Below are 24,419 nucleotides of genomic sequence, written 5' to 3' on the forward strand. Positions count from 1 at the left end.
GACCCGAACCAACACCGCCTGAACTGACCGTGACGGTCATTCGTCCGGAGGTGGGCTGGTCTGCGCCGCGCAGCCCAGGCGCCGCGTCCGACGGTCCCCGCCGTCTGTGGCCGGCGCCCCCTCCACGCGAGAGGCGCGACGCCTCCGGTTCAAACCAGGTCAGGGACTTTGGATGGAGTAAACAACCCTCTCTCTCTCTCAGAGGCGAGAAAGGCACTCACCGCTGCGTACTCCGCCATGCTCGTCTCGTCGCAGCTCAACAGCGCTCCACCTCGTTAGGGGACCGCGGTATCTTTCGTCCTGACTAGGGTACGATGGAAGGCTATGTCGCGTGTAACTCCACGCTGCCGGCGTTAGATATTTATAACCACCCTCGTGAGCCGGCGTTTGGTATGTCGGCGTCCCGGTGCAACGGTCCGCTCCAGCTCTAATATAAACCACGCACGTACGCCGAACGCGCTCCTTTGGCAAGTACTTACAACCTGGTGAGGCACTGGGCTATCCAGCAACCTCGCTACCCTGATAAACCCAGGCGCAGGTCACCCAGTAAGGTACAGGTCGCTCTCACCATTCAAGTGTTTAAAGGTGTGGTTCCTCAGCATAGGACAGAGAAGCCACTACGCTATATTGCTGTATATTGTGTGTCCTCCGTTTACTGTCTGAATGCGAATCTACCAGCGATCCACGCGAGTCGTAATTGCCGCATACGTTTTCGCTGTTTTTCGCAGTGATTCGGAATGAGGTAATGTGATGTCAAGAACTGTGCTCGCGCCGATGGACGCCAAATAACCGAACGCCAATCCTTCCGTACGCCACGCTCGCGGGCAACCCGCCCTGCTCCGTGCTTTAAAGCTGATCAGGCCACTCGGGCGCCTCTCGGACCGCGGAGTTCATCATCTGCAGCGGACGCGGGGAGAAGACGACACCCCACACGCAGCCCTCGCCCCGTGTTCCCCCGAAATCTTCTGCAACAGTCAGCGTCCGCGCCACTAGGTGTATTCCAGCGTCCCTCCGCCACAGACCGGGCCACCGTGCTGCGTCAGCTGGAGCGCACGCCGCGGGCGGCGACCGACGAGTGTGCCCTCTGCACGGCGAGGACACCGCACCGCCAGTGACCCCCGCGGTCCGAAACCGCCGCCGGCCGGCGCCCACACCAATCAGCGGCCGGGCGGGGAAGCACGGTCACCGCGCGTGCGCACTGGCCGTCGGGTCACGACTCGATGTCCCTGGACGAGAGCATGGCACATCCCTGATATTGCACATGGTACATCCACACAGCCAGCCGTCCGACAGTGTTCAGTCGTGCACTGTACAGACGACGACGCTTCTGCGGCACACGCGCTCGCCAACGACTACCCACATGTTCCTGTAGTTGGTGAACACAGCGACTAAGGCGAATGAGACCGCAGGCGAAGGCGCGCCACGGCACAAGATTCCGGCATCCAAACCGAACTACAATAATATCCCCTGAAACAACCGGTAGTTCATAAGGTCACAAAGCCTACGAGCAGGGCACCCTTTGGACGCCTCTATACACGACCAGTTTCAAAACAGACCGTCGTGAAAATACTACTCCGCAAAGCATACGCGAACTCTATCAATGACGCTACTAACAAATCGTTGCGACAGTTGCACAGGAGTTTGTGTCCCGAACCCAGACACAACAGATCAGCATTCTCCCCACACGGAGTGCGCTTTGCAGTGGGCGCGTTTACTAAGCATACATGGTATAAAATCAGATTCCACTCATTCCTTTGGCCGTACTGGCAAACGAAATGTTGAGCATCGTTGCAAATGAACTGGAAACGACGTCGCACAGGCCGCACGAAACTGTCTTATACGCGCAGGCACAAAGTACAGCGGTAGAGAGCCGTTCAAAAGCGTCTGGCGAACTCGTGCATCGTCATCAAAATGCTCCGCCAGCTTGCCCAGCTTCCTGCGACGCAAACGGCGCTTTCTGGATCGTGGAGCAAACGCCACGCTACGAGCCGGCTGGTGGCTACGAGCATGCTCCCAAATCGGTCACAGTCCCACTTAACAATCCCCACAGGCTACAAACGCCTCTAACGACTACCGTGTTCAACGCGTTTGGCATTGCACTACGAGCGCCGACCGAGCCGAGCTCGACCGCCAGCGCTGTACCGCCGTATATCTTCCTCCCGTCGTTCACAGCGAGCCGGGGCCGACTTCGCGGTCGCCTCCAGTGCCGCGCCCGACCGTGCGTGGCGACCGCGCTCTGGCCGTTCGGTCCGGCTCCGGAGCGGCGCGCGCCGCGTCGCTGGGAGGGCGGCGAGCGTGGCGTCGCTGCGGCGCCCGGTCACTCCTCAGCTCGTGGCTGGTGGCCCACCTGCACGGCGTCGCCGCCGACGTTGACCAGACACTGCGCCTGAGGAGCGGCGGACAGCGTGGCAGCCTCAGGCGCGCGCCGGACGGGCCCGAGGCGGTCCGCCTACGCGAGTGGGGCGCCCAGCACACGGCTGATGCCACGCCCTGCGCAGGCGTCAGGCGTTTGCGTGGTGATGGTGATGGGGCCGGATTTCAACAGTGAGTTGAGAGAAAAGTGATTGAAAACAGCTCAAGCAAGGAAAAGGGACCAAACAGAAAAAGGATCGAATGCAATTTTACGGGACGGTCAACACAAGGACTTTTCAACTTTTTGAACTTTTGACCACTGAACTAGTCTTACTGGCGGGTTAATTACTCACACTACCGCCCCCGTTGGTAGTAATATGTAACCAACGTTGCCCTTCCGTTGCCCTTTTACCCCAGTGGTAGAACGCTGAACTCGCGATAACAAAACACAGGTTCGAATCCAAGCAGTTCCAAACATAACAGGTTATAAAAGGCACATGGCTGAAGCAAAACACTACCCATTTCTTCTCAGGACTCAACAATACTTGACGACAGCAGAATTAGCTGACCGGGCCGTTCTCGATACACTACCGCACCAGGCGGGAACGGTAGACTAAGTCATTATACCCTCCTTCTCGCCCCGCTGGTGAGTTGCTTCTACCCTCTAGGACCGGACGCCGTCGAGAAGCCACCAGTTTAGGACACGCGCGACACAGTCGGACACTGAGACCGCGGCTGATCACATGGCGGAGCTCTAGCCGCCAGAGACAGAGCCGCCGGAGCCCGGGACAGCCGAGCCAGGACCATTGGAACCGGGGCCATCGGGACCATCGGAGCCGCCGGAGCGGGGACCGGCCACTCACCTGGTTCTTATGCGGGTTGGGCAGCAGCACGCACTGCGACATGAAGTAGGAGACGAGCGCGTTGCCGCCGAGCGAGGTGACGTGGGCGCGCACCACAGCCAGCACCTCGGTCACCAGGTCTTGCATGAAGCCATTCAGACCGCCCACCTGCCGAACACGCGTGTCACGGCCGGCTCCACACAACGTGGCGTCAGACCACGTGACGAGGTGGCTGCACCACCAATCGACCGAGCCCAGCGCGATCCCCAGGGGCGTGCCACCACATCTGTCCGGCCCACACTGCAGCACGCCAGCTGGTTGTCGGCGCGCGGCGGCACGGCCGCGGTGCCTCCCTCTCACCTCGCGCAGGCTGGTGCACTCCCTGATGAAGAAGAAGTTGAGGTTGCCCAGCCAGCGCTCCACCCGGCCACCCGTCACATGTGGCAGCGGGGTGATGATGACGTCATAGTCGCCGCGCCACAGCGAGTTCTGCGGGGCGGGGCGCGACTCCAGGTCACCGTCACAGCCGTGGCCAGGAGGCAGGCTGTCAGACGTACGGTCTCGAGAGGACGGAATCGACGCGTGTTCGGACGCACACCATGCGGCGGACTCCGCGGACCCCAGCAGACAGTGGGGAACCCCACCCAACACGTGGAGGAGCCACCAGCCTTCTACCACACACGGCGTCCGGCGCGGGCGCGGCAGCGGCCGCCGGAGAACGTGAGAGCACAACTGGACAACACGGTCGACGCCACGCTCCCGGGAAGGCGCCCCGCTCTGCGGTGCAGGTGTGGTGGGTGTGTCCAAAACTGGACAACACGGTCGACAACACGCTCCCGGGAAGGCGCCCCGCTCTGCGGTGCAGGTGTGGTGGGTGTGTCCAAAACCACCTCACACCCGTCCAGCTCCCCGGGGTAGCGACGGGCCCCCAAGTCCACATCCGACAGTGGGCTCTGTGCCGTCTTATTCACATTGGTTCGTTACCCGGTCATGCAGTGTGCGGTCGCGCCTGTGGACTCCCGCCATGCTGCTGATCACGCCTGCGGGATCAGCCGCCGTTACGAACCCCGGGCCCCCAGGCGCCACGCCTCATCCCGTGCTGCGTGAGTCACCGGCCAGTCCCCTATCACGTGGCGGACGCGTGCGCCGGCTGTGCAAGAGGCCACCGTATATCACGGGTGCAAAGGGCAGCTGATAGCCACGTGCACGGAGCGGGCGTCAGGCGCGAGGTCAAAGTTCCGGGCACAGCGCAGTACAGCGCGGTTGTGCGCGGTACAGTGTGTCCGGACCACCGACCAATCACCACTGGCGACGACGGAACCTTCCCTTGTATGGTCGTGCGCCTAACTCCTTGCTCTACCGCCGACCAATCACCACTGACGACGACGAAACATACCCTTATATGGCCTCACGAATAGCTTCTAGCTCCAACCACCGACCAATCACCACTGGCAGGGACGAAACCTACCCTTATATGGCCTTACGTCTAACTCCTACGCTCTCTGGTTTTGCCGTCACCGACGGGCGTAAGCGAGCACATACGGGGACAGAGCGCACCATCTTCAGTTGCTTGCGAGGGGGCCAGAAGGGAGACTGCTACTCCGCTCCGGCCACGGTTCCAGCTCGCGATCCACAGCCTGAGCGAGCCGCTGCCGTGGCCGCCCACCCAACACAACGCCGCTGCAATGTACCTCCCTGATGCCAGACACCTCGCATCATTTACAAACCATGGAACACGATCTGGAGACGTGATGTCGGCGCATCTCAAAAGCCGCCCCGCACTAGCTCACGGGTATTCAGCAGCGGCAAGATCACCGCACGGTCCATTTGAGCAACGTCTTACGAGGGCGAGAGCGAAGCTGCGATCCCGGGGGTACCAGGACCATGCTGCCGACCGACCGTCACCTGTGGAGGGCGGGCGACCCGCCCGCCCGCCCGTCGGCTTCACTCTGCATGGAGGCGGCGCCACGGCCGGTCCGTACCTGGGCGCGCAGGCTACCGCTGGCATTGTCGGAACGCAGCGGCGGCGGCGGCCGCTCCGGCGCGCCCTCCCCGTCCTCCGTCGCCGCCGAGCGCACCGACGTCTGCTTGCTGAGTGGCTCGCTGACGCTGAGCGCGGCGCCTGCCGCAGGCGACGTCACCGGTCAGCCGAGAGAGAGGTCAGGGCCGGCACACACTCACGCGCCACACACACGCGCACGCACAAGCACACGCACACGCACACGCACACACACACACACGCACACGCACACACACACACACACACACACACACACACACACACACACACACACACACACACACACACACACACACACACACACACACACACACACACACCAAACATGCCTGCCGCCCGCGGCGTCACCGGTCAGCCGAGGGACGAGGTCAGGGCCGGCCGCACCAAGGACAGCCAGCACACACCGCACACGCATACGGACTGCCCTCAAACAGGTGGGAAACCACACATATAACAGCAGAAGACGTGTTTGGTTCGAATTTGACCACCATCTCTTGATAGGCAGTTACTTTGTGCAGTGCTATGCCGCTCCCAGCGCTTCTGTCACGCTGGGAACGCTCCCGGGAAATCTCTGACTTTGAGCGTGCCATGCGCCATCTGCGATTCACGTTGGATCTCCTCAACGATGTTAAAACGGCAGACCCGCCGTTCATTGCTCTTTATCTTGAGGAAGGCGCGCAAAGTCCCAGATAGGCGCAGCCAGCGAGTGAAGTAGGCGCGAAAAGGCGACGGAGCTGGTGAGGGAAAATGAGATTTTTTTCAGCACCCGAAATGTTTTTATTCTTCACTTTTACACATCTTCCTTACGAGCGCAAAAAACGACAAACAATGCCGCGGGCAGAGGTCGCCGACCGGCGCCGGCGCCCGGTGGCCCGGTCCGCCGCCGATACCCCGCTACCCGGCTCGCCTCTCCGCAGCGGAAGTTGTCATGTCGGAGCGTTCCACTGCCACCGCGCCCCACTTCAGGCCGTTCACACCGGATGTTCTCCCTCAGACGCCTCGGATTGGTACAGTAGAGCCTGGCACTGACGGCCCGCCCCGCGGGGATGATTTAGCAGTGCACAACGCCGCACATGTAACAAAAACAAGCGTACCATTGTCTCGCACCTAGCCTGCCTGCTTCATGGAGAACGTTGTGTGCCAGGTGTTCTAACATGACAACGTGCCTGCTTACAGTGCGCTATGAATGCACGAGGTTCTAGGCCGCGCCAGCGCCATTGCCACTTCCCCACCGCCTTAGGTTACACGTACGTCGCATTAAGCTAAACGTCGACCTCTCCTTCTTTCCCCACAATGGATTTCAAGCTGCAGGGTCGCCGTTTGCACGGAGGCAAATCCAGAGCGGACCGCAGATTGTGCTGACACGCTCAGATAACGCTCGGAAACCGCCGGAACCTGGAGCCCGCCAGATGGCGCTGGGTGAGCACACCGATTACGGGTGTGAAATTTGAACAATCGAATCATTTGGTTCGGGTACGTATGACATATAATCTTATGTTCCCACAGACACTGGACCTGGTGATCTAATGCGATGGGCTCCGTTTATTGGCTGCCGTTATTTGTTTAATTCATTACGTTACATATTGGAAAAGGTCTATATCTTTGCTATCATCATTCCTGCAAGTTTCCTATAGTCATTTCTGCGTTTCTCTTCGACATAGATGATAGACACCTTCCATATCTTTTGAATGTTTCTGAGTAGTACAGGCACAGCAGGTGAACAATACAGCCCCTTCCATATCTTTTGAATGTTTCTGAGAAGTAGGTACAGCAGATGGACAATACAGCCCCTTCCGTATCTTTTGAATGTTTCTGAGAAGCAGGCACAGCTGGTGGACAATACAACCCTTGTTTATTTTCCACATAGCTTTCACTGCTTCCAGTGTGTCCTCGCGACTGTTCTGAACGGTGTGGTAAGCCAGAGGTAACATTGGAGGCAAGTCTTTGTTTTTTTATTTTCGTTGTTTGTATCATTATTTATTCGTATCATATTTTTATTATTTTTTGTTTATTTTTGGTTATTTTTGTTGTTATTATTCTTGAAAACAGAAGTAGGCCGACGCTGTTATTTCAGGTAAATGCGGATTTTTCGGGCGGTTTCCAGTTTTTCCCACAGGGACAATGATTCCCGTCTTCTATCGGCACAATTTCGCACCTACTCCACTCCAGATCAGATACTGTGTGAGGGGCCGACCCTCTCCAAATGAGATGGCCGCCCGCTGCAACCGTACCTTCACTCTTCCGCACGTACCGTACACGGAGATCCGGATCTCGTCCGCACACGTACCGTAAACGGAGATCTGGATCTCGTCGTCCTCGGGCATGTCTATGCTGAACCGGAGACCGCACAGTGCACACGGCGCCAGCTTACGCAGCTTGAAGTACAGACCCTGGGGGACGGCGTCAGCGACGGGTCAGCCCGCCGCCAGCGCCAGCCGGTCAGAGGTCAGTCCAGCCGCACAAATCACCGCGGGGGACCGCGTCACGGACACCGCACGCGCCACGGACGACCGATGGCGCGACGGAGCGGCGGAGAGCGCCGCCGCGCGCCGCGCGCCCCACCTGGATGATCTTCTCCACCAGCTGCGCCAGGTGACGGTTGGTGACGCTGACCAGCTTAGTGCGCACGATGCGCGTGAACAGCTGGCGATCGTCCATCAGCAGCCGGTCGGGCACGCCTGGCACGCCGGCAGTCGACACCAGCTCGAACAGCTCCGGCGGCCTCGGGCTCATCAGCATGAACAGCATGTCGGCGTCCTCGGCGTCGTCCATCTGTGGCGGCCGAGGCGTATCGGGCGGAGATGAGTTACGGGAAGGGCGGACGTGAGTTACGGGGCGGGCGGAGGCGAGTTACAGCACGGGCGAAGGCGAGTTACGGAACGGGCCAAGGCGAGTCACTGACGGGAGGAGGCGAGTCACGGCGGCGGTGGTGGCACCAGGGCAAGGTAGCGAAAAAAAAATACGTTGTCATTCCTTTAAATTCGTGGGAGTTTGTTATTAAAGGGTCAGAATAAACAACTTTTTGTTTTCTTAAACCCAAAGACACGGTCGGTCTACGGTATGCACATCCCAAATTCATTCTAAGCCACATTTTTCTATTTGTTTCAGGCCAACGAGCAGCCGACAATGAAATACATACACACCTTGTTCCCCATATCCGGATGCTGATCCCAAAGCTTTCGCTTAATGTCGATTGAGATTATGCCTTTCTTTATCAAGCTGTACATAGAATGAATCTTGGTTCACGAATGGGCTGTACACGTGGGGGAAAAGCTGGAAGTGGATGGATGTCCGCGGCGTCAAGTTAATCTATGGCCGTCACGTCTTAACAGTGCATGCTAGCACGGCATAATTGACGTTTCTTCTCAAGCCAGGGGGTTGAGTGTGGAAATGTGCTTGTAAATGGGGGCGTAAACACACACCTTCTTCTCTTGGCGGCCTCAACAGACCGCTTGGTTCTAATTCAGCTTGGGTCGCGGCGAAAATCAAGCTGTTATCGCCAGCTCCAGCCGCGCCGGTTAAAGCCCAGGCTGACGCCACCATACGGGCGTGTGTGACCTACACAGTAGGTCTGCCCCCACACGAGCATAGCTCGGTCTGGAGTCTCGGCCGACCGGGCCGACACAGACCGACCGGCGGACATGACACGGCTGGCGGGGACCCCCGCCATCACTTCTGACACGTCCCGAGCGGTTCCCATTGCAGGTTCGACTGCGACACGACGCCACGGCGTCCAAAGCGGCGGGAGTGGCGCCGCCGCCGCCCGCGCCCGGACCGCAGCGGCGCACCTCCAGTATGCAGGCGTCCTTGTTGCCGGCGGCCAGGTCCAGGTCGGGTTTGTCCTCCTCTTCGTCGGACTCGTCGTCGGAGGTGCGCTCGGAGACGTCCTGCCGCACGGGTCAGGCGGCGTCAGCAGGCAGACTCGCCGGTGGACGAGCTCCGTCCACAGACAACGCCGCTGGTGCCACGACGAGAGCGAGACGCAGCCAGCAGCGCAAAGGCCCCGCCCCTCACAGAACACAAAGGGGTCACGTTACGTGAGTATCATCGTCCACGGCGCGTTGGGCAGCGAGCGGGGTGGTAACCAGTGCGCGTAGCCAGCACACAGTCCAGGCGGCGCCACGCCGCTGTGGGCTGATGCGGGAGCCAGTGGGAAGGATCCAGCGGCCGGCGCTCCAGGCCATCTCAGGAATCAGCAGCCTGGAGTCACGGCCGGGGCTCCAGGCCGTCTCAAGACTCAGCAGCCTAGAGCCACGGCCGGGGCACCAGGGCATCTCATAATACGGCAGCCTGGAGACGTAGCCGGGGCCCCGAGCCGTCTCAGAACTCAGCGGCCTGGAGCTGACACCGGAGCTCCAGCCCGTCTCAGGACTCAGCGGCCTGGAGCCACGGCCGGGGCTCCAGGCCATCTCATAACTCAGCAGCCTGGAGATGTAGCCGGGGCTCCAGGCCGTCTCAGGACTCAGCAGCCTAGAGCCGGGGCCGGGCCAGCCACCACGACTCCCGAGTCGCGAGTCCCTGCCGACGGCGTGCCCTGACCTGTCCCGTCAGCTGGAACGCCTCCCGGTTGCTGGCCACCGTGTCGGCGATGCGCCGCTGCGTCTGCTCCAGCCGGTCAGCGCCCTCCTGCACGGCTGTGGACGCGGCGGCCGCTCGTTATACGGCCGGCCGCTCACGAGCGGCGCGCGGCGCGTGGCCGACAGACGACTCCACTCGGCAGGCGTACACGCAAGCGGTGTGGCGGGGCCAGCTCTCACAGCTTGATCATACAATCCGATTTGACCGGTTTATCAATGAATGCAGCGTTGTGGCAATTAGATCGAAGGTGCCAGAAGAGCTGTATAGCATGCTGCCACTGAGGTTTTGCTTGTCAGTGCGTTGTCGATAATGAGCTAGGCTTCAAACACGGTGTCGGGGACGCTTGCCACTACGCACACGGCGCGACCTCCCGCCTGATCCCGGGTAAGGTCCCACCGCCGGAACACCAGCGTCACCAATGCTAAAACCACGGCTGCCTCGGTCCCGTGCTCGCCCCAGGCCCGCGCCGGGCGGCTGACCTGAGGTCACGCGGGGCACCACGGGCGGCGGCAGGGCCGTCAGGTACACAGCCGTGGCCGTGGCCACCGCCACCATGATCTGCTCGCCGATCGACAGCTGAATCTGCCGGCGGACGGCGCCGGGTCAGCGCCGGCGCCGCGCCGCGCCCCGAGCAGACGCGGCAACTCTCACCACGCGCCCCATCCATTTGGCACAGCGCGCAGAGAGGCGCACCACCGCCCGCACGAGATTCAGCGTCTCGACGCTCACAAACGGCGCCGCACGCACGTCAGGGGCGAGCTGGTCACACGGCGCAGACAAAGGCAGAGACAGCCGACACAGGTCGAGCTCCGTACGCGGACAGGGCGGCTGGCCACGCCGTGGGGAGGCCTGGAGTCTGCGCCGCGGTGGCCAGCGGTACCGTCAGACTGAAGAGCGCGTTCATGCCGAGGATGCGCAGCTTGTTGAGCAGCTGGCGGTGCAGCTCGTACTCGAGGAACGGCAGCCGGTCCGACACCTCCTTGGCGAGCTGCTCGGACTTAACGTCAGCCTTCTCGCGGCAGACGCGCGCCTGCCGGACGGCGGCACGTCCGAGTCGGACACGAGGCTGCCGTCGGCCAGTCACGGCTGAGCAGAACGCTCGCGCGTGAGCACAGACCAGCGGCCGGGACACGCCGTCAAAGGGCAAGTCGGGAAGGCGTAGGATTTCAGGCTAAACATAGTCATGACAGTTGAGTCCCATTATCGGTGGCCAGGCAAGAATGCCGTAACCCGTGATCTCATGCTCTCTCTACAACCCATGATCTCATGATCTTCGTGTTCGGTTCTTGAATGCCGCTTCCAATACGTTCGGGTGGCGCTTCAGATGAAAATTAACCCGTGCTGGCCGTTCACCAGGGCTCCGCACTCCTGGCGCCAGCTGGAATACGACTCCGCCGGCGCATCCGAGACAGGAACGATAGTCCCTGGTGCACAGCGGCGGACGGGCGCGGCTCTGACCTGCACCAGACAGCCACGGCCCGTGATGGCCACGTTCGTTGGCGGTTCGATCGTGCTGAAGATGACGTCGGGCACCGTGCTTTTCCTAGAACACGAATACGAGGACCCGTCAGCCGCACAGACAGCGGCGTAACGCGAACACAGACAGCGGCGTAACGCGAGCACAGACAGCGGCGTAACGCGAGCACAGACGGCGACACAACGCGAGCACAAACACCGGCGTAACGCGAGCACAGGCACCGGCGTAATGCGAGCACAGACAGCGACGCAAAGCGAGCACAGCCACCGACGTAATGCGAGCACAGACACCGGCGCCACACGAGCACAGACGGCGGCGTAACGCAAACACTGACAACTGCGTATCGCCTTGCGGCGGCGCATCGCGCCCGATGTCACAGTGATCACGATCAGGTCGAGGCGATCGACGGAGCAATACAAATACCGAACGTGTCTCCGAACATCCCACAGAGCTGTCAAATGGCCACGTAACGAATGCGAGCCAACAATGACCCCGAATAGCGGCCGGCGATCAGCGGGCTGGCCGTCGTGCCGCCGGCGGCGCAGCGGCCCGAGGCCGGCGAGCGGCGCGGCCTGCTGCCACGCCAGCCGCAGGTACGCACCGGCAGAGGGCGCAGCGCACCTGCAGCGCTGACACCGGTATGCTGCCCTGGCTGTAGGGCAGGTGGCAGGGCGCGCAGCTGGCCGCCGCCACGTCCGGCTCCTCCAGGATGGTCAGCGCCTGGCGGGCGGGCGGCGTCAGTCGGGTAGACACGCGGCCCGGTAGTGCCCGCGGTCCCGCCGCGGCGGCCCCACGCCACGGCTCAACATGGCGGCCTGCAGTCTGGCGCGGCTAGCCACCGGCGCAGAGGCTCAAAACGGCCGGAGCGCTGGGCCCGTCCGTCCTTAACCTGTTACGATCGTAGGACTGTGGCCGAGATTACTGCTCCAGGGAGGTCTATATTTCTGAATCAAGTGATGTTATGATGCCGCACTACATCAAACAACTCACACACAGTTACCTCGCCACGCGAGCCAAACGACTGTCAAACCCGGGTGAAGAGGGGCACACTGCAGTAGCCCACACGGCGGCCAGGTTGACCGCGACGCTGAAAGCCGCCTCTGACAGTCGGACCGGCAGAGCCGGACCAGCACTCGGACCGGACCGGACCGGACCGGACCGGACCGGACCGGACCGGACCGGACCGGACCGGACCGGACCGGACCGGACTGAACCAGACCAGACGGCCGGACCAGACCGGACGGCCGGACCAGACCAGACGGCCGGACCAGCAGCACCGCGCCGTCCCAGCGGAGCGCGCTCCGCGGCGGCGGCGGCGGCGGCAGGGCCCCACCTGGCTGGTGAGGCTGGCCTCGAGTCGGAGGGCGGTGCGGACCTCGCGCGAGTCGCAGCGCGCCGCCGCCGCCGGCTCCGCCAGCCCCAGCGCCGCGAAGTTGACGGTGGCTGCCGTGCCGTACGCGCTCAGCACACACACGTCGTCCCTGGGGCGGCAACGCACCCGGTCAGCACAGCCGGGGAAGGGGGAGGGGCAAGCGTCGGGAGCAGGGATCACGCGCAGAGACGGCAGCGACAGCAGTGACATGCGCGAATATAGAAACAGCTGCCAGAGGGCGGCGATAAGCTGCCAGCTGCCAGAGAACAGCTATAAACGGACAGAGGGATGAAAAAGGGCCCGTCAACGCTCACTGCTCCAAGAATATCATCGAAAGTCCGACAGTTGCGTAAGTTCGGGCACACAATTGTCGTAAAAACGTTTGGTCATTCCGTTTCATTTTATGCAAGAGATTAAGTGGCGGCGGGACGTCAGCGCGCATTTAAACTACCACTGGTTTGGGTCGTCAGCGCCTGAGCCCCGCACACCAACTGCCGTCTACGAGGCGGCTGATACACCCGTGAGTTACACTCCAGCCGCGTCGGGACCGGGGAAACAAACGACGCCGATAGGAGGGTCAAACGCACGAACACAAGCCTAAACACGTCACAGCCGCAGAGGCAGGAGGGCTGACAAAAGGACGCTACACTGCCAAACAGAGCTACCGTTCCGTAGCGGCTCACGTCGCACAGGAGTCTTCCCGGGGTAGTGACACCGAATCCACGAGAACACTGACGGTGACGAGCCCGCGTGCTCGGCCCGAGGGCACGCCGACCTCGAGCGCCGCCGGCGGGCTCACCAGATGGTGGTGGTCTCCTCGTAGCCGAGCACCACCTGGCAGGCGAGCGCCTTGCAGTGGGAGCGTACCTCGGTGCGCAGCTCCGCCCACCAGGCGTCGCGACTTTCGCTCTCCTCCGGCTGGGTGATGCGGTCCAGCAGCTTCACCGAGCGGGCGCTCACCGTACCGCCTGCCGGGCCGGCCGGGGCAGCCGTCAGCGACCGAGGGCGTGCCGGGCCGGCGGGGACAGCCGTCAGCGGCCGGGGGGGCGTGCCGGGCCGGCGGGGACAGCCGTCAGCGGCCGCGGGCGTGCCGGGCCGGCGGGGACAGCCGTCAGCGGCCGAGGGCCGTGCCGGACCGGCGGGGGACAGCAGTCAGCGGCCGCGGGCGTGCCGGGCCGGCGGGGGCAACCGTCAGCGACTGAGGGGCGTGCCGGGCCGGCGGGGACAGCCGTCAGCGGCCGGGGGCGTGCCGGGCCGGCGGGGGCAACCGTCAGCGACTGAGGGGGCGTGCCGGGCCGGCGGGGACAGCCGTCAGCGGCCGAGGGGCGTGCCGGGCCGGCGGGGGCAACCGTCAGCGACTGAGGGGCGTGCCGGGCCGGCGGGGACAGCCGTCAGCGGCCGGGGGCGTGCCGGGCGGCAGGACAGCCGTCAGCGGCCGAGGGGCGTGCCGGGCCGGCGGGGGCAACCGTCAGCGACTGAGGGGCGTGCCGGGCCGGCGGGGACAGCCGTCAGCGGCCGGGGGCGTGCCGGGCGGCAGGACAGCCGTCAGCGGCCGAGGGCGTGCCGGGCCGGCGGGGACAGCCGTCAGTGGCCGGGGGCGTGCCGGGACGGCGGGGACAGCCGTCAGCGGCCGAGGCCGTACCGCCGTCAGCCGGCCGGCCGGAGGCTTCTCGCGCAGCCACCAGCTGTTGGTTCATTGCATCTGCCCGGTGTAACGCAGCACACGCATACCACAAAACGCGGCAACAACTCGCTCGTCTCAGTTACAATCGGAGCGCTCACGCCTCGGCCACGCACCGAGCCCACACACCGCGCATGGCCGACGGGCCGTCGGCGCCTGCCGTACCGATGTGCGTGATGAAGCCCGGGGCGAAGGTGCGCAGCGTGACGAACGGAAACTCGGCCGACTCGTAGTTGTCCTGCTGCTGGCTGCGCTGCTGGGCCGAGGCGGCCACCAGTTGCGCCAGCAGTTTAGTGTCGGCGCAGCTGGACGAGCTGCTGCTGGGCGCTGGCGCGGCGGACGGCAGGTGAGAACACGAGAGTGGCGGCCGCTTCAGACCGGCGGCGGCACGCATCCTCACAACACCCGTCTCCGGTCGGAGGGTGGGGGTAGACACCGGCCGGCTTATGCGCCCAGACTTCACCCACGGCACAGGGTCAGCGACCTGGCCTTAAGGAAAATAACGGCTCACTTTTCTGGGCAACCACTCGAGGCTCAATGTGGAACAGCCGCCCCCGAGCCCCGGGTCCCCCGGGCCGTCCCAGTGGCCGGCTTCTCCGGCGCGTTCGCTGACCTTTGAAGGTGCTGTCGTTCTCCAGCGAGCGGCTGAGCTGCCTTTCGGCGGCGTCGGGGGCGTCGGCGGGCACCGGCGGCGCGGCGGCGACGGCCGGCGCCTGCGGAGGGTGAGGACTACAGGACGGCTCACTGCAACGCGCGGGCACGCTGTCACGGCGGCGTCCGGCGGCGGCGGCGGCGGGCGCGGCGGCGGCTGCCGCCAGGCGCTGTCCCCGCGCGCCGGCGGCACACTCACACACGGACACAGCACCGGAGCAGGAGGGCGCGTCGTCAGGGGCGCCGGCCCGACGCGGGGCGCTCTGCGGCAGCGCCGCGCCGGCCAGCAGCTGCTCTGAGGACACGCTGTGGAGTGAGGCCAGCCGCGGCACGCCCGGCAGGCAGGCCGGGTCACTCGGGTCGAGGTCGAGCGCCGGGTCCGAGGCGCTGTTGAGGGAAGCCAGATCGGAAGGGATGGAGGAGGCGGAGGCGCCGCTCGGACTCGGCGGACCGGTGGTCGGGGCGGCGCGGGGGTCAGGCGAGCTCTCTGGCGCCGCTGTGTAGTGGTCCGGCGCGGACGCCACACAGCGAAGTTGGCGCGGCGCCGGCGCGGGGACGCCGGGGGAGGCCGGCCGCCAGCGCGGGCCAACCGCGCCCTCGTGATCAACCAGCGCTGCCACGTCGCCGTCGCTACCTGGCTTTGGCGCGCTCTCCGCCAGCGACGCCAAATCGTCCTCACTGCCGGACTGCGCCGACAGTTCGCTAACGCTGTCCAGGCATCGGATGGGTGCAGCGGCCTGCGCGGCAGGACAGGCGGGACGCGGGAATGGTCGGCGCTCGCCCAACGAAACGTCCTCCGGGTTAGTCAAGCTATCTGCACTATCCGGGAACAGCGAGAAGGTGACCGGCCGCGGTGCGCTAGCGCTATCCATGGCATCTAGGCACTCCTGCGAGACACTCTCCAGGTCGAGCACGGGCGCATCGTCATCACATGCGTTGTCCGTGCTCAGGCTGGGGTAGAGCGAAGCCACCTCTACTAACACGTTCATGCTGGATATGTACACCACGTCATGCACGTCCAGGCTGTTGAGCGCCAGGTGGAGGGTGGAGTCGGGCAGGTGGGCCGGGCCGGGCGCGCCGGCCGCGCCGTCGCGGTCCTCCTCGCTGCACGAATCCTCCGACGAGCTGATCACCATGATGGGCTTGTCGACTGCACCCGCGCCCTCCTCGTCACCGTCCTCCCCTCCAACAGCCTCCCCCCTCATCATCACCGTCTCCGTCATCATCGCCGTCGACGTCTCCATCATCGTCGCCGTCGCCGTCGCCGTCGCCGTCGACGGCGCCGGTCCCGGCCGACGTGACGGTGGTGAGCGAGTCCTCGTTGCGTGGCGCCGGCTCGCAGGAGGAGGCGCGCCGCCGACCGAGGCGGCGGTGCGCACCGGCCCGCCGCCCCCGCCGCCGGCGAGCGCTGGAAGTCGGGCGTACTGAACGCGTCGCGGCCGAGCGTGCGCTCGCCGCGTTCGGCGCCGGGTCGCGCCGCGCGCCGCCGGAAGCTCAGCCTCTCGCGCACAAACTGCTGCGCGGCGGCCAGGATGCCGCGCGGCGCCGGCGGCGGCGGCACGCTGAACGGACAGGGCGACGGCGGCGTGGCGGGCGGCGGCGGCGGAGGTGGCGGCGACAGCGGCGGCGGCGCCTCCTGCGGCGAGGGCGGCACCAGCTGCACGGCCGGCGCTGCCCCCTCCGGCGGCGCGCTGCCGGCACAGACGGCACAGGCTCACCGGCGGGCGCCGGTGCCGGCGCGGCCTGGCAGCCGGCGGCGGACAGCGGCACCCAGCCAGCGCCCCCTCCGGCCCGCATCACACGCCCGGCATTTACGTGGGACGGCGCAGAATGCCTCCGCTGGCTTATCTATGACGTACCCATGTATGGGGCACGATCATGGCGATGCCAGTCAAGGGCGTGCGGTGCTAGAGCTGAGGGGGGGGGGGGGGGGGAGCCACGCTGTCCGCCGCTTGGCGCTAAGACAACCACCGAGAAGCACCCAGAGACAGGCAAAGCACAGACACAGCCAACGGTCCAGCCCCGCATCTCCAGGCACCCGCCTGACGCCCGCAGGCAGTAATCGTGACAAGCGTAGCGGAGTGCATTGCGAGCGGCAAAGCTACTAGACAGAGCCAACGCCTCTTTAAGTCTGCCAGCCACAGCCAAGCGTGCGAAAGCCTCCACCTTCCACGCACCGCGAGATCCCAGACGGAAAGTCGATGTGTAAAGCCGGCCGCCGATGAAAACATGCAACATCTAAGTGCCGCAAAGGCGCATACCAGCCAGATCCAGAAGCGAACGCCGCAGCAGGCGGATTGCGGACCAAGGTTTCTGCTGCACAGATAATGTATTTATTTACCCGATGCACAACCGTTGCGATGTTTAACACGGGATGACCAGACTATCGCCCGGAAGAACGAATTCATCATTCATTTCCAGTCCACACGTTATTTGTCTTGCAAATATTTAGGGCCACCTGTGTACAGGTTAACAAACTTTGATGACCTGGAACGCATTATGCACCTCTCAGCTGACTTAGTTTCGCTTGAGTGGACCTCATATTGGCTCACAACAAATTGTGTCCGATACAACATGAAATACTTAACTTTACCCTTTAAGTTCACGTCTGACTGTTGCGTACACATGGTGCCTAGTCTACCTGTGCATCGCTGCATATTTACCTGTACCAGGCTTAAGCCTTAATGCACTCCCACCGTCCAGAAGAAAGCTAAAGCGAGCCTGAACAGCTGCGTCATTAAACGGATTGGCCTGTTTGCTCGCAACCATCACGCGAAACCAAAGGGACCAAAAAACGCGCATATTCGGTTTTCCGCGGCTATGTTTTTATACAACCATCCTAGCGCGTGATTGCACAGATGACCTCGTTTTGCCCGATTTCGGTCCTCATGGCTGTAATATAAATGCTTCTTTTCTCTTATCAGCCAGTAGCGACGAGGACGGTCTATAAATAATGAGGGCATACTCATATTTGACAGATTGCAAGCCCTTGCCTACCTCCCCACAGAGTGTCTTCCAGGCATAACACCAGCCGCTCAGACGCCGAGTAGGAGGGGGGGGGGGGGGGGGGGTGGGAGGGCACAGAGCATGGCAGCAGACGTGCAGCCAATGACGCATAACCTTGTAAATATCAGACCATACTCCAGCGCAGCTTAGGCCCAGATCCACCCAAACTGAAATGCTGTCTTGCCATCGGTCTCTCACATGGTTAAAAGGCTGCCCTTTATGTTTTGTCTGAAAAACCATCCTAATTTTGCGGCGAAAGGAACCCTGGTGAGCAGCGGCGTTTGTCACAAGTTGAAGGCCGCCGCACCAGCCGCCTCCGGTGGCGCGCTCAACGGTGGTAACGCTCAGTCGGTGGGCACTGCGGGTCTGTCGGGACCCGATCCTCTGGCCTGCCCAGCGATGCTAACGCTCAGCGCGTGTGCACTGCGGGACTGTCGGGCCCCGATCCTCTGGCCTGGCCGGCGATACTAACGCTCAGCCCGTGTGCACTGCGGGTCTGTCGGGACCCGATCCTCTGGCCTGCCCGGCGATGCTAACGCTCAGCCCGTGTGCGCTGCGGGGCTGTCGGGCCCCGATCCTCTGGCCTGACCGGTGTCAACTGATGTCATTGCCCAGCCTCGCTGGCATCGCATCAGCCAATGACACAGTGTTATGTAGCCGGCGTCAGCTGTTAGCAGCAAAACATTGCCGGTGTCACCGATGGCACAGTATCCCCAGCCGGCATCAACCAACAAATTCATAAGAATGAGACAAAACACTGGTAAAATCCTAGCTCCGATGTGGCAACAATGCTCCACATCCCAGCAGACTTCCTCACATACATGACGCGCATTACCGAACCAGCTTGCCTGCCAACGACAGGGAACCAACGCGCACACCGCCCAGTGCGACGTACTGGGCGGTCGGGGCACACGGGGACGCGTCGTGTGACGACCATCCCACCGCAGCCGCCACCCCTGCACCAGTGACCGTGCCTGACAGGTCACTTTCCGGCGGCGGCGGCGGCGGCGGCGGCGGCGGCGCGCGCTCACCGGTCGCGTCCGCTACCCGGCAGCCGGCTCAGCGGGCTGGGACTGGGCTCCCGCGCCTCCGACCGCACCATGCTGACCGCCGTGCCGATGCCGCGCACCACGATACCGGTCTCGCCCTCCAGGTCGAAGCACTGCCGGTAGCTGGGCACGCAGCGCGCGGTCAGCCCGCTGCTGCCGTCGCGGCCGCCGGCGGGGCGGGACGAAGAGCCGGTGTCGCGGCGAGGACGGCGGCGGGGGCCCGGTCGGGGCAGCGACGGCATCACACTGAGCGTGACTTCAGGACGCACAAGGTGGTCGTTCATAACGCGTGAGCCAGTTGGGCACGGAGACGGAAAAGACTCATCGGCCCTCTCCCCGATACGGTCCAGACAATCTGACGGCCGCTGGGAGAAGAGCGCTCGTTTCACACTTGCTTGCAACATCATTTAAAACAAAAACTCGAGACAAGAGATTGGACTGCAAGACAATAGTTACTAACATTGCCGGTATACCGACAACGGAAGCTCATCCTTATTGACGTCAGGACATTTGCTGCACACCTAACCCTTCCCCTCACCCACATGGACGTGACGCCCACCCTGCCACCTTCACGTACCCAATAACAGCGTTGCCGCCGGCCTCGATGACGGTGACGCCGATGCGCCGCTGCACCTCGCCCGACAGCTTGGAGAAGAGCGTCTGGCGCGCCTCGTTGGAGGCCCGCGGCGTGCGGATCTTGTCGATCCACTGGTACTCCGGGTCGTCGTTCACCACCAGCTCGTGCACGAAGCCCAGCAGGCTCTGCACGCAGTGGCCGGCCGGCACACAGGCGCCTGCCGCACCGGGCCGGTCAGTGCGCAAGGACGGCACGGGGCGGTCAGTGGGCAAGGATAGCACGGCGTCAGTCAGTGGGCAAGGACAGCACGGCGCCGGTCAGTGGGCAAGTACAGCACGGGGCCGGTCAGTGGGCAAGGACAGCACGGGGCCGGTCAGTGGGCAGGGACAGCACGGGGCCGGTCATTGGGCAGGGACAGTACGGGGCCGGTCAGTGGGCTAGGACAGCACGGGGCCGGTCAGTGGGCAAAGACAGCACGGCGTCGGTCAGTGGACCAGGACAGCACGGCGTCAGTCAGTGGGCAAGGACAGCACGGGGCCGGTCAGTGGGCATGGACAGCACGGGGCCGGTCAGTGGGCTAGGACAGCACGGGGCCGGTCAGTGGGCAGGGACAGCACGGGGCCGGTCAGTGGTCTAGGATAGCACGGCGTCAGTCAGTGGGCAAGGACAGCACGGCGCCGGTCAGTGGGCATGGACAGCACGGGGCCGGTCAGTGGGCTAGGACAGCACGGGGCCGGTCAGTAGGCCAGTAGGTAAGGACAGCACGGCGTCAGTCAGTGGGCATGAACAGCACGGGGCCGGTCAGTGGGCAAGGACAGCACGGCGTCAGTCAGTGGGCAAGGACAGCACGGGGCCGGTCAGTGAGCAAGTACAGCACAGGACCGGTCAGTGGGCAAAGACAGCACGGCGTCGGTCAGTGGACCAGGACAGCACGGCGTCGGTCAGTGGGCAAGGATAGCACGGGGCCGCTCAGTGGGGAAGGACAGCACGGCGTCGGTCAGTGGGCAAGGGCAGCACGGCGTCGGTCAGTGGGCAGGGACAGCACGGGGCCGGCCAGTGGGCGAGACCAGAGCGTCGCATGTTGGGTGTGACTGTGCCGTACCCGTGGTCAGACTTCGAGTAGTGCAATGACTGGAAGAGACGTTTTGTACGTCACTGTAACAGCATGCAGGATCCTGTGGTGACTGCGGCTGCAAATACACGTAGACGCGTATTCTTCTGCATCTAGGATGACGTCATGTACCGAAGCCCTACACGAAGCGTGCCATATTTTCAACGCCTGCTCGACTCCAACAACGGCATGCTGTCACCAAAGAACTGCCAAGTTGCCCCCCCCCCCCCCCCCCATACATGTCATGCCATTATAGCACCTATCTGGCCATCAGGTAGGCCCAGACGTCGACGAGGACTGGAGAACTCAGCCAGTGGTAAGCTCAGCCATGCCTTACTGGAGAAATACTGGACACCGCAGGAAGAGTGTCTGAACTTGTTGAAGTCGGAGAAGAGGTCCACCTTGACCATCACGTTCAGCTCGCCACGCACACCGTGCAGCGTGTCATATATGGGAATCCAGCCAGAGATGATGGACGGACTCACTGTAACCATGGACACACAGTGATGAAGGGCCAGATGCGGCGACCCAGTCACTGTGGCGGCCGACCAGCGGTAACCAGAACGCATGGTTTCTCGCAACGCTGAATATACTAGAGATCATCAGACAAGCACAACTGGACTCGGCCGTTTCGGCCACTACAGCTCCCACCAAGAGGCTTAAGTCTACCCCGTCTGCCCGCGCAACAGCGTCCCTCCCCTCACCGGCCGTCTGTCCGCGCGACGGCGCCCCTCCCTCACCGGCCGGGCTACCCGCGCGACGGCGCCCATCCCCTCACCGCCCCGGCTTTTCGATGGACGCCGGCCCTTTTCCCACCTCCCGGGCTATCCGCCGAACGTTGCCCCTTCTCTCACCGCCCGGGCTATCCGCCGAACGTCGCCCCTTCTCTCACCGCCCGGGCTATCCGCCAAACGTTGCCCCTTCTCTCACCGCCCGGGCTATCCGCCGGGCGGCACCCCTCCTCTCATCGGCCGTCTGTCCGCGGGACGGCTCCCCTCCCCTCACCGCCCGGGCTATCTGCCGAACGTTGCCCCTCCCCACACAGCCCGGGCTATCCGCCGGACATCACCCCTCCCCTCATCGGCCGTCTGTCGGCGGGACGGCTCCCCTCCTCTCACCGGCCGGCTGTGCCGCCTCGGTGCGGGTGATGAGCTCGGGCGCCAGCAGCGGACTCAGGCTGAGGTACACCTTGCCGATGGCGTCGTGCGCCGAGTACGTGTCGTGGTCCATCACGCGGATCTGCAGCGGCTCGTCCTGCAGCTCGGCGTCGTCCTGCACCTGTGACACGGCCACACAAGCGCATGTGAATGGTGGCCTGCTGCAGTATTGCATTGAAAGCAGGGCTGTAGTTTCGTAAAATAATTTGGGGCGGTGGGCAGCTGAGCTGGGAAATGGAAAAACTATTATCAAGATATACAGTAACAACAGGGTTCTCCTAGGATTTGAGACTTCTTCTCAAAGTCGAGGAAGAGGGTTTGTTGAGGGGCTGGAGCCCCCAGGCCCTTACTGAACAGGAATCTACACCCCTGGCTGACATCATGTGTGGTGAGTAGCTGGTGGGAAGGGTGTGGAGGCATTGATTGACACTGAAAACAATGCATCCGCCAAGGATATCAAAGATGACGACATTTTCAGCACCATTTGAAGTTTCCCAACAATACAATTCTCACAGCTTGTCACCGTCCTAAATAAAATTTCCCTTGCCTACTTCCCTTTCCAAGACTAGGTCCCCAAAACGACACCGGTACTCCAGAGGTCAACCCAAGCGAGCAGTGACACCTGCGCGCTCAAGCACACACCTCGAAGCGAAACCAGTCCGAGTTCCACTGTGGGTTCAGCGAGCGGCGACACACGTCCGTCTTCTGCGTGACGGCGCCTAGCCGCACTTCGACGAAGGCGTCGGTGGTGTCGTTGGCGCGGTCCATGACCGGCAGGTTGCGGCCGGCCAGCACGCGCACCTTCACCTTGCCTGGCATTGTGAATGTTTCTGGAGGCAGCAGCCATCTGTCACACAAGCTGAGGAAGACTGGGCCCACCTAGTGCTGTGTGGTTCCAGTCTGTATGTTACAGTATGTTGTAACAATATATATCAGTCCATTTAGTTGCATTTTTTTGGTAGCTTGCATCAGTGGATCCAAAGATGCATAGCTAGTATGATATGCACTGCTGTAGGCCCAGTAAGACAGATGAATCAGTACCTGCTAGCCATGCACATATTATTTTCCCACTTCCTTAGGATAAATAAATCCCTAAAATATGTATTTTGACCTCAGATTGAAATTTATCCAGCAAAGTCATCTTAATCTATCACAAGCCCAACTAAACCAGTGTGAAAAACCTTGACTGAAGATTTGCAATCTCTGGAAAGGCTTGTGCCCCATTTTGCATGTTTCATTTTTCCTGTCAATGCTCATTGCCTCATAATGAATGCAACTTCTTTCAAAATTATAAGTAATCCATAACTGAGGCCCTCTTTCAATACATGTGTCTTGGCAGCACTTGAGAGCCCCACATTCTAGACTAGAATCAGTGCTTTTCAACTTTTTATAATGTCTTACATCACACTGTTCTCATCTGAACAGTATAAGTACATGAGCCCTGAAGGAGCACCTCAACAGGAACCATGTTGCAGCAAAGGGCATGGTCTTGTGAACCATCTTGCCAACCATCAGGGGCCCAAACTAAAAAGCATGTTATGGCAAGATGCATTCTAGCTGGGACCATTCATTGGGTACCTCAGTACTGTGGTGGAATGACATGAACAGCAAAGCTGTGAAAATTGATTGATTTTGGACTACAACCATATTAAGTCTGGCATAGAACCAAACTATGCTGCAAAACATATTACTCTACAGAAGCAAACAATTCCTTTATCATAAATAGGCCAATCCCAACATGACTCCCAGCACAGCTCACCTGGCACAAAATAGCATGGGATACCTGGTTTCTACAGGAAAAGGGCTGATGGTGCATCTCCTTTGCAGTGCCAGCATCAGGCCTGCATCCCTGGTGCACAATATCCCTACATTATACCATGTTCCCTTATCAAAACCATTTTGCACACTGCTCAGACACCATGTGCAGTCATGTTCCACTGCAGGTGCCCAACCATCCCTGACTTCACATGGTGGTGCCGTAAAGGAGGTATGGCATCACCTTTGAGGTACCACACATACCTCTCCTGTATCTACCTACCTCTGCGTACACCACATCTACCTATGTAGTAAATTATGATGTTCCTTGCTTCTCCGGCCTCACAAAATATGTAATAGAGAATAATACACTCAAGATATTCAATTAAGTTCACAAATAACAGCTTGTAGAAAAAGCAGGCAGAGGGCATTGGACAAAACTCATCACTTCATTATTCTTTTTAACATGACCAAAATGTGTGACTGGCTTCATACAATCCACAGTTATTTACAACACTCGAACATAGCTTTATCCCTATCCGCCTCTATCGACCTACCTTGTTTTACACAAAACTGATACCAAACAATATCCAAGGGCAAACACAGAAATGAAACATCCGCGCCAAACCTGTATTTCATCCCGGTGTTATAAAAATGTTAATAGCTGTAGTCAGAAATATACAAACATGACTACAATTTCATTGTAAAAAGATGGCGTTTCACAAACCTGCCCATGTGCTTCTCAGCCGATGTATGCAGTGATCAAGACCATTTTTAAGTAACATTGGATA

General features: G+C 61.6%; 1 protein-coding gene across 1 annotated transcript; it reads right to left on the reverse strand.

The window, feature by feature from the left end:
• Positions 1–1,498: 1,498 nt before the first annotated feature.
• Positions 1,499–24,164, reverse strand: LOC119091600 (C2 domain-containing protein 5). The gene is made up of 22 exons (XM_037214408.1): positions 23,912–24,164; positions 22,516–22,703; positions 21,835–21,994; positions 21,054–21,200; positions 19,606–19,822; positions 19,011–19,151; positions 14,977–15,066; positions 14,488–14,639; positions 13,441–13,609; positions 12,603–12,750; positions 11,871–11,989; positions 11,251–11,335; positions 10,673–10,822; positions 10,272–10,374; positions 9,754–9,848; positions 9,003–9,101; positions 7,777–7,986; positions 7,502–7,604; positions 5,177–5,316; positions 3,555–3,683; positions 3,216–3,362; positions 1,499–2,386 (listed from the first exon to the last, which is right to left on the reverse strand). Exons 1-22 carry the CDS (start codon positions 24,057–24,059, stop codon positions 2,318–2,320), a joined length of 3,009 nt encoding a protein of 1,002 aa, XP_037070303.1. The 5' UTR covers positions 24,060–24,164; the 3' UTR covers positions 1,499–2,317.
• Positions 24,165–24,419: the final 255 nt, after the last annotated feature.

The sequence above is a fragment of the Pollicipes pollicipes genome, unplaced genomic scaffold (genome assembly GCF_011947565.3).
Source record: "Pollicipes pollicipes isolate AB1234 unplaced genomic scaffold, Ppol_2.1 Scaffold_3447;HRSCAF=4054_pilon_pilon_pilon, whole genome shotgun sequence".
Classification (NCBI taxonomy): Eukaryota; Metazoa; Arthropoda; class Thecostraca; order Pollicipedomorpha; family Pollicipedidae; genus Pollicipes; species Pollicipes pollicipes.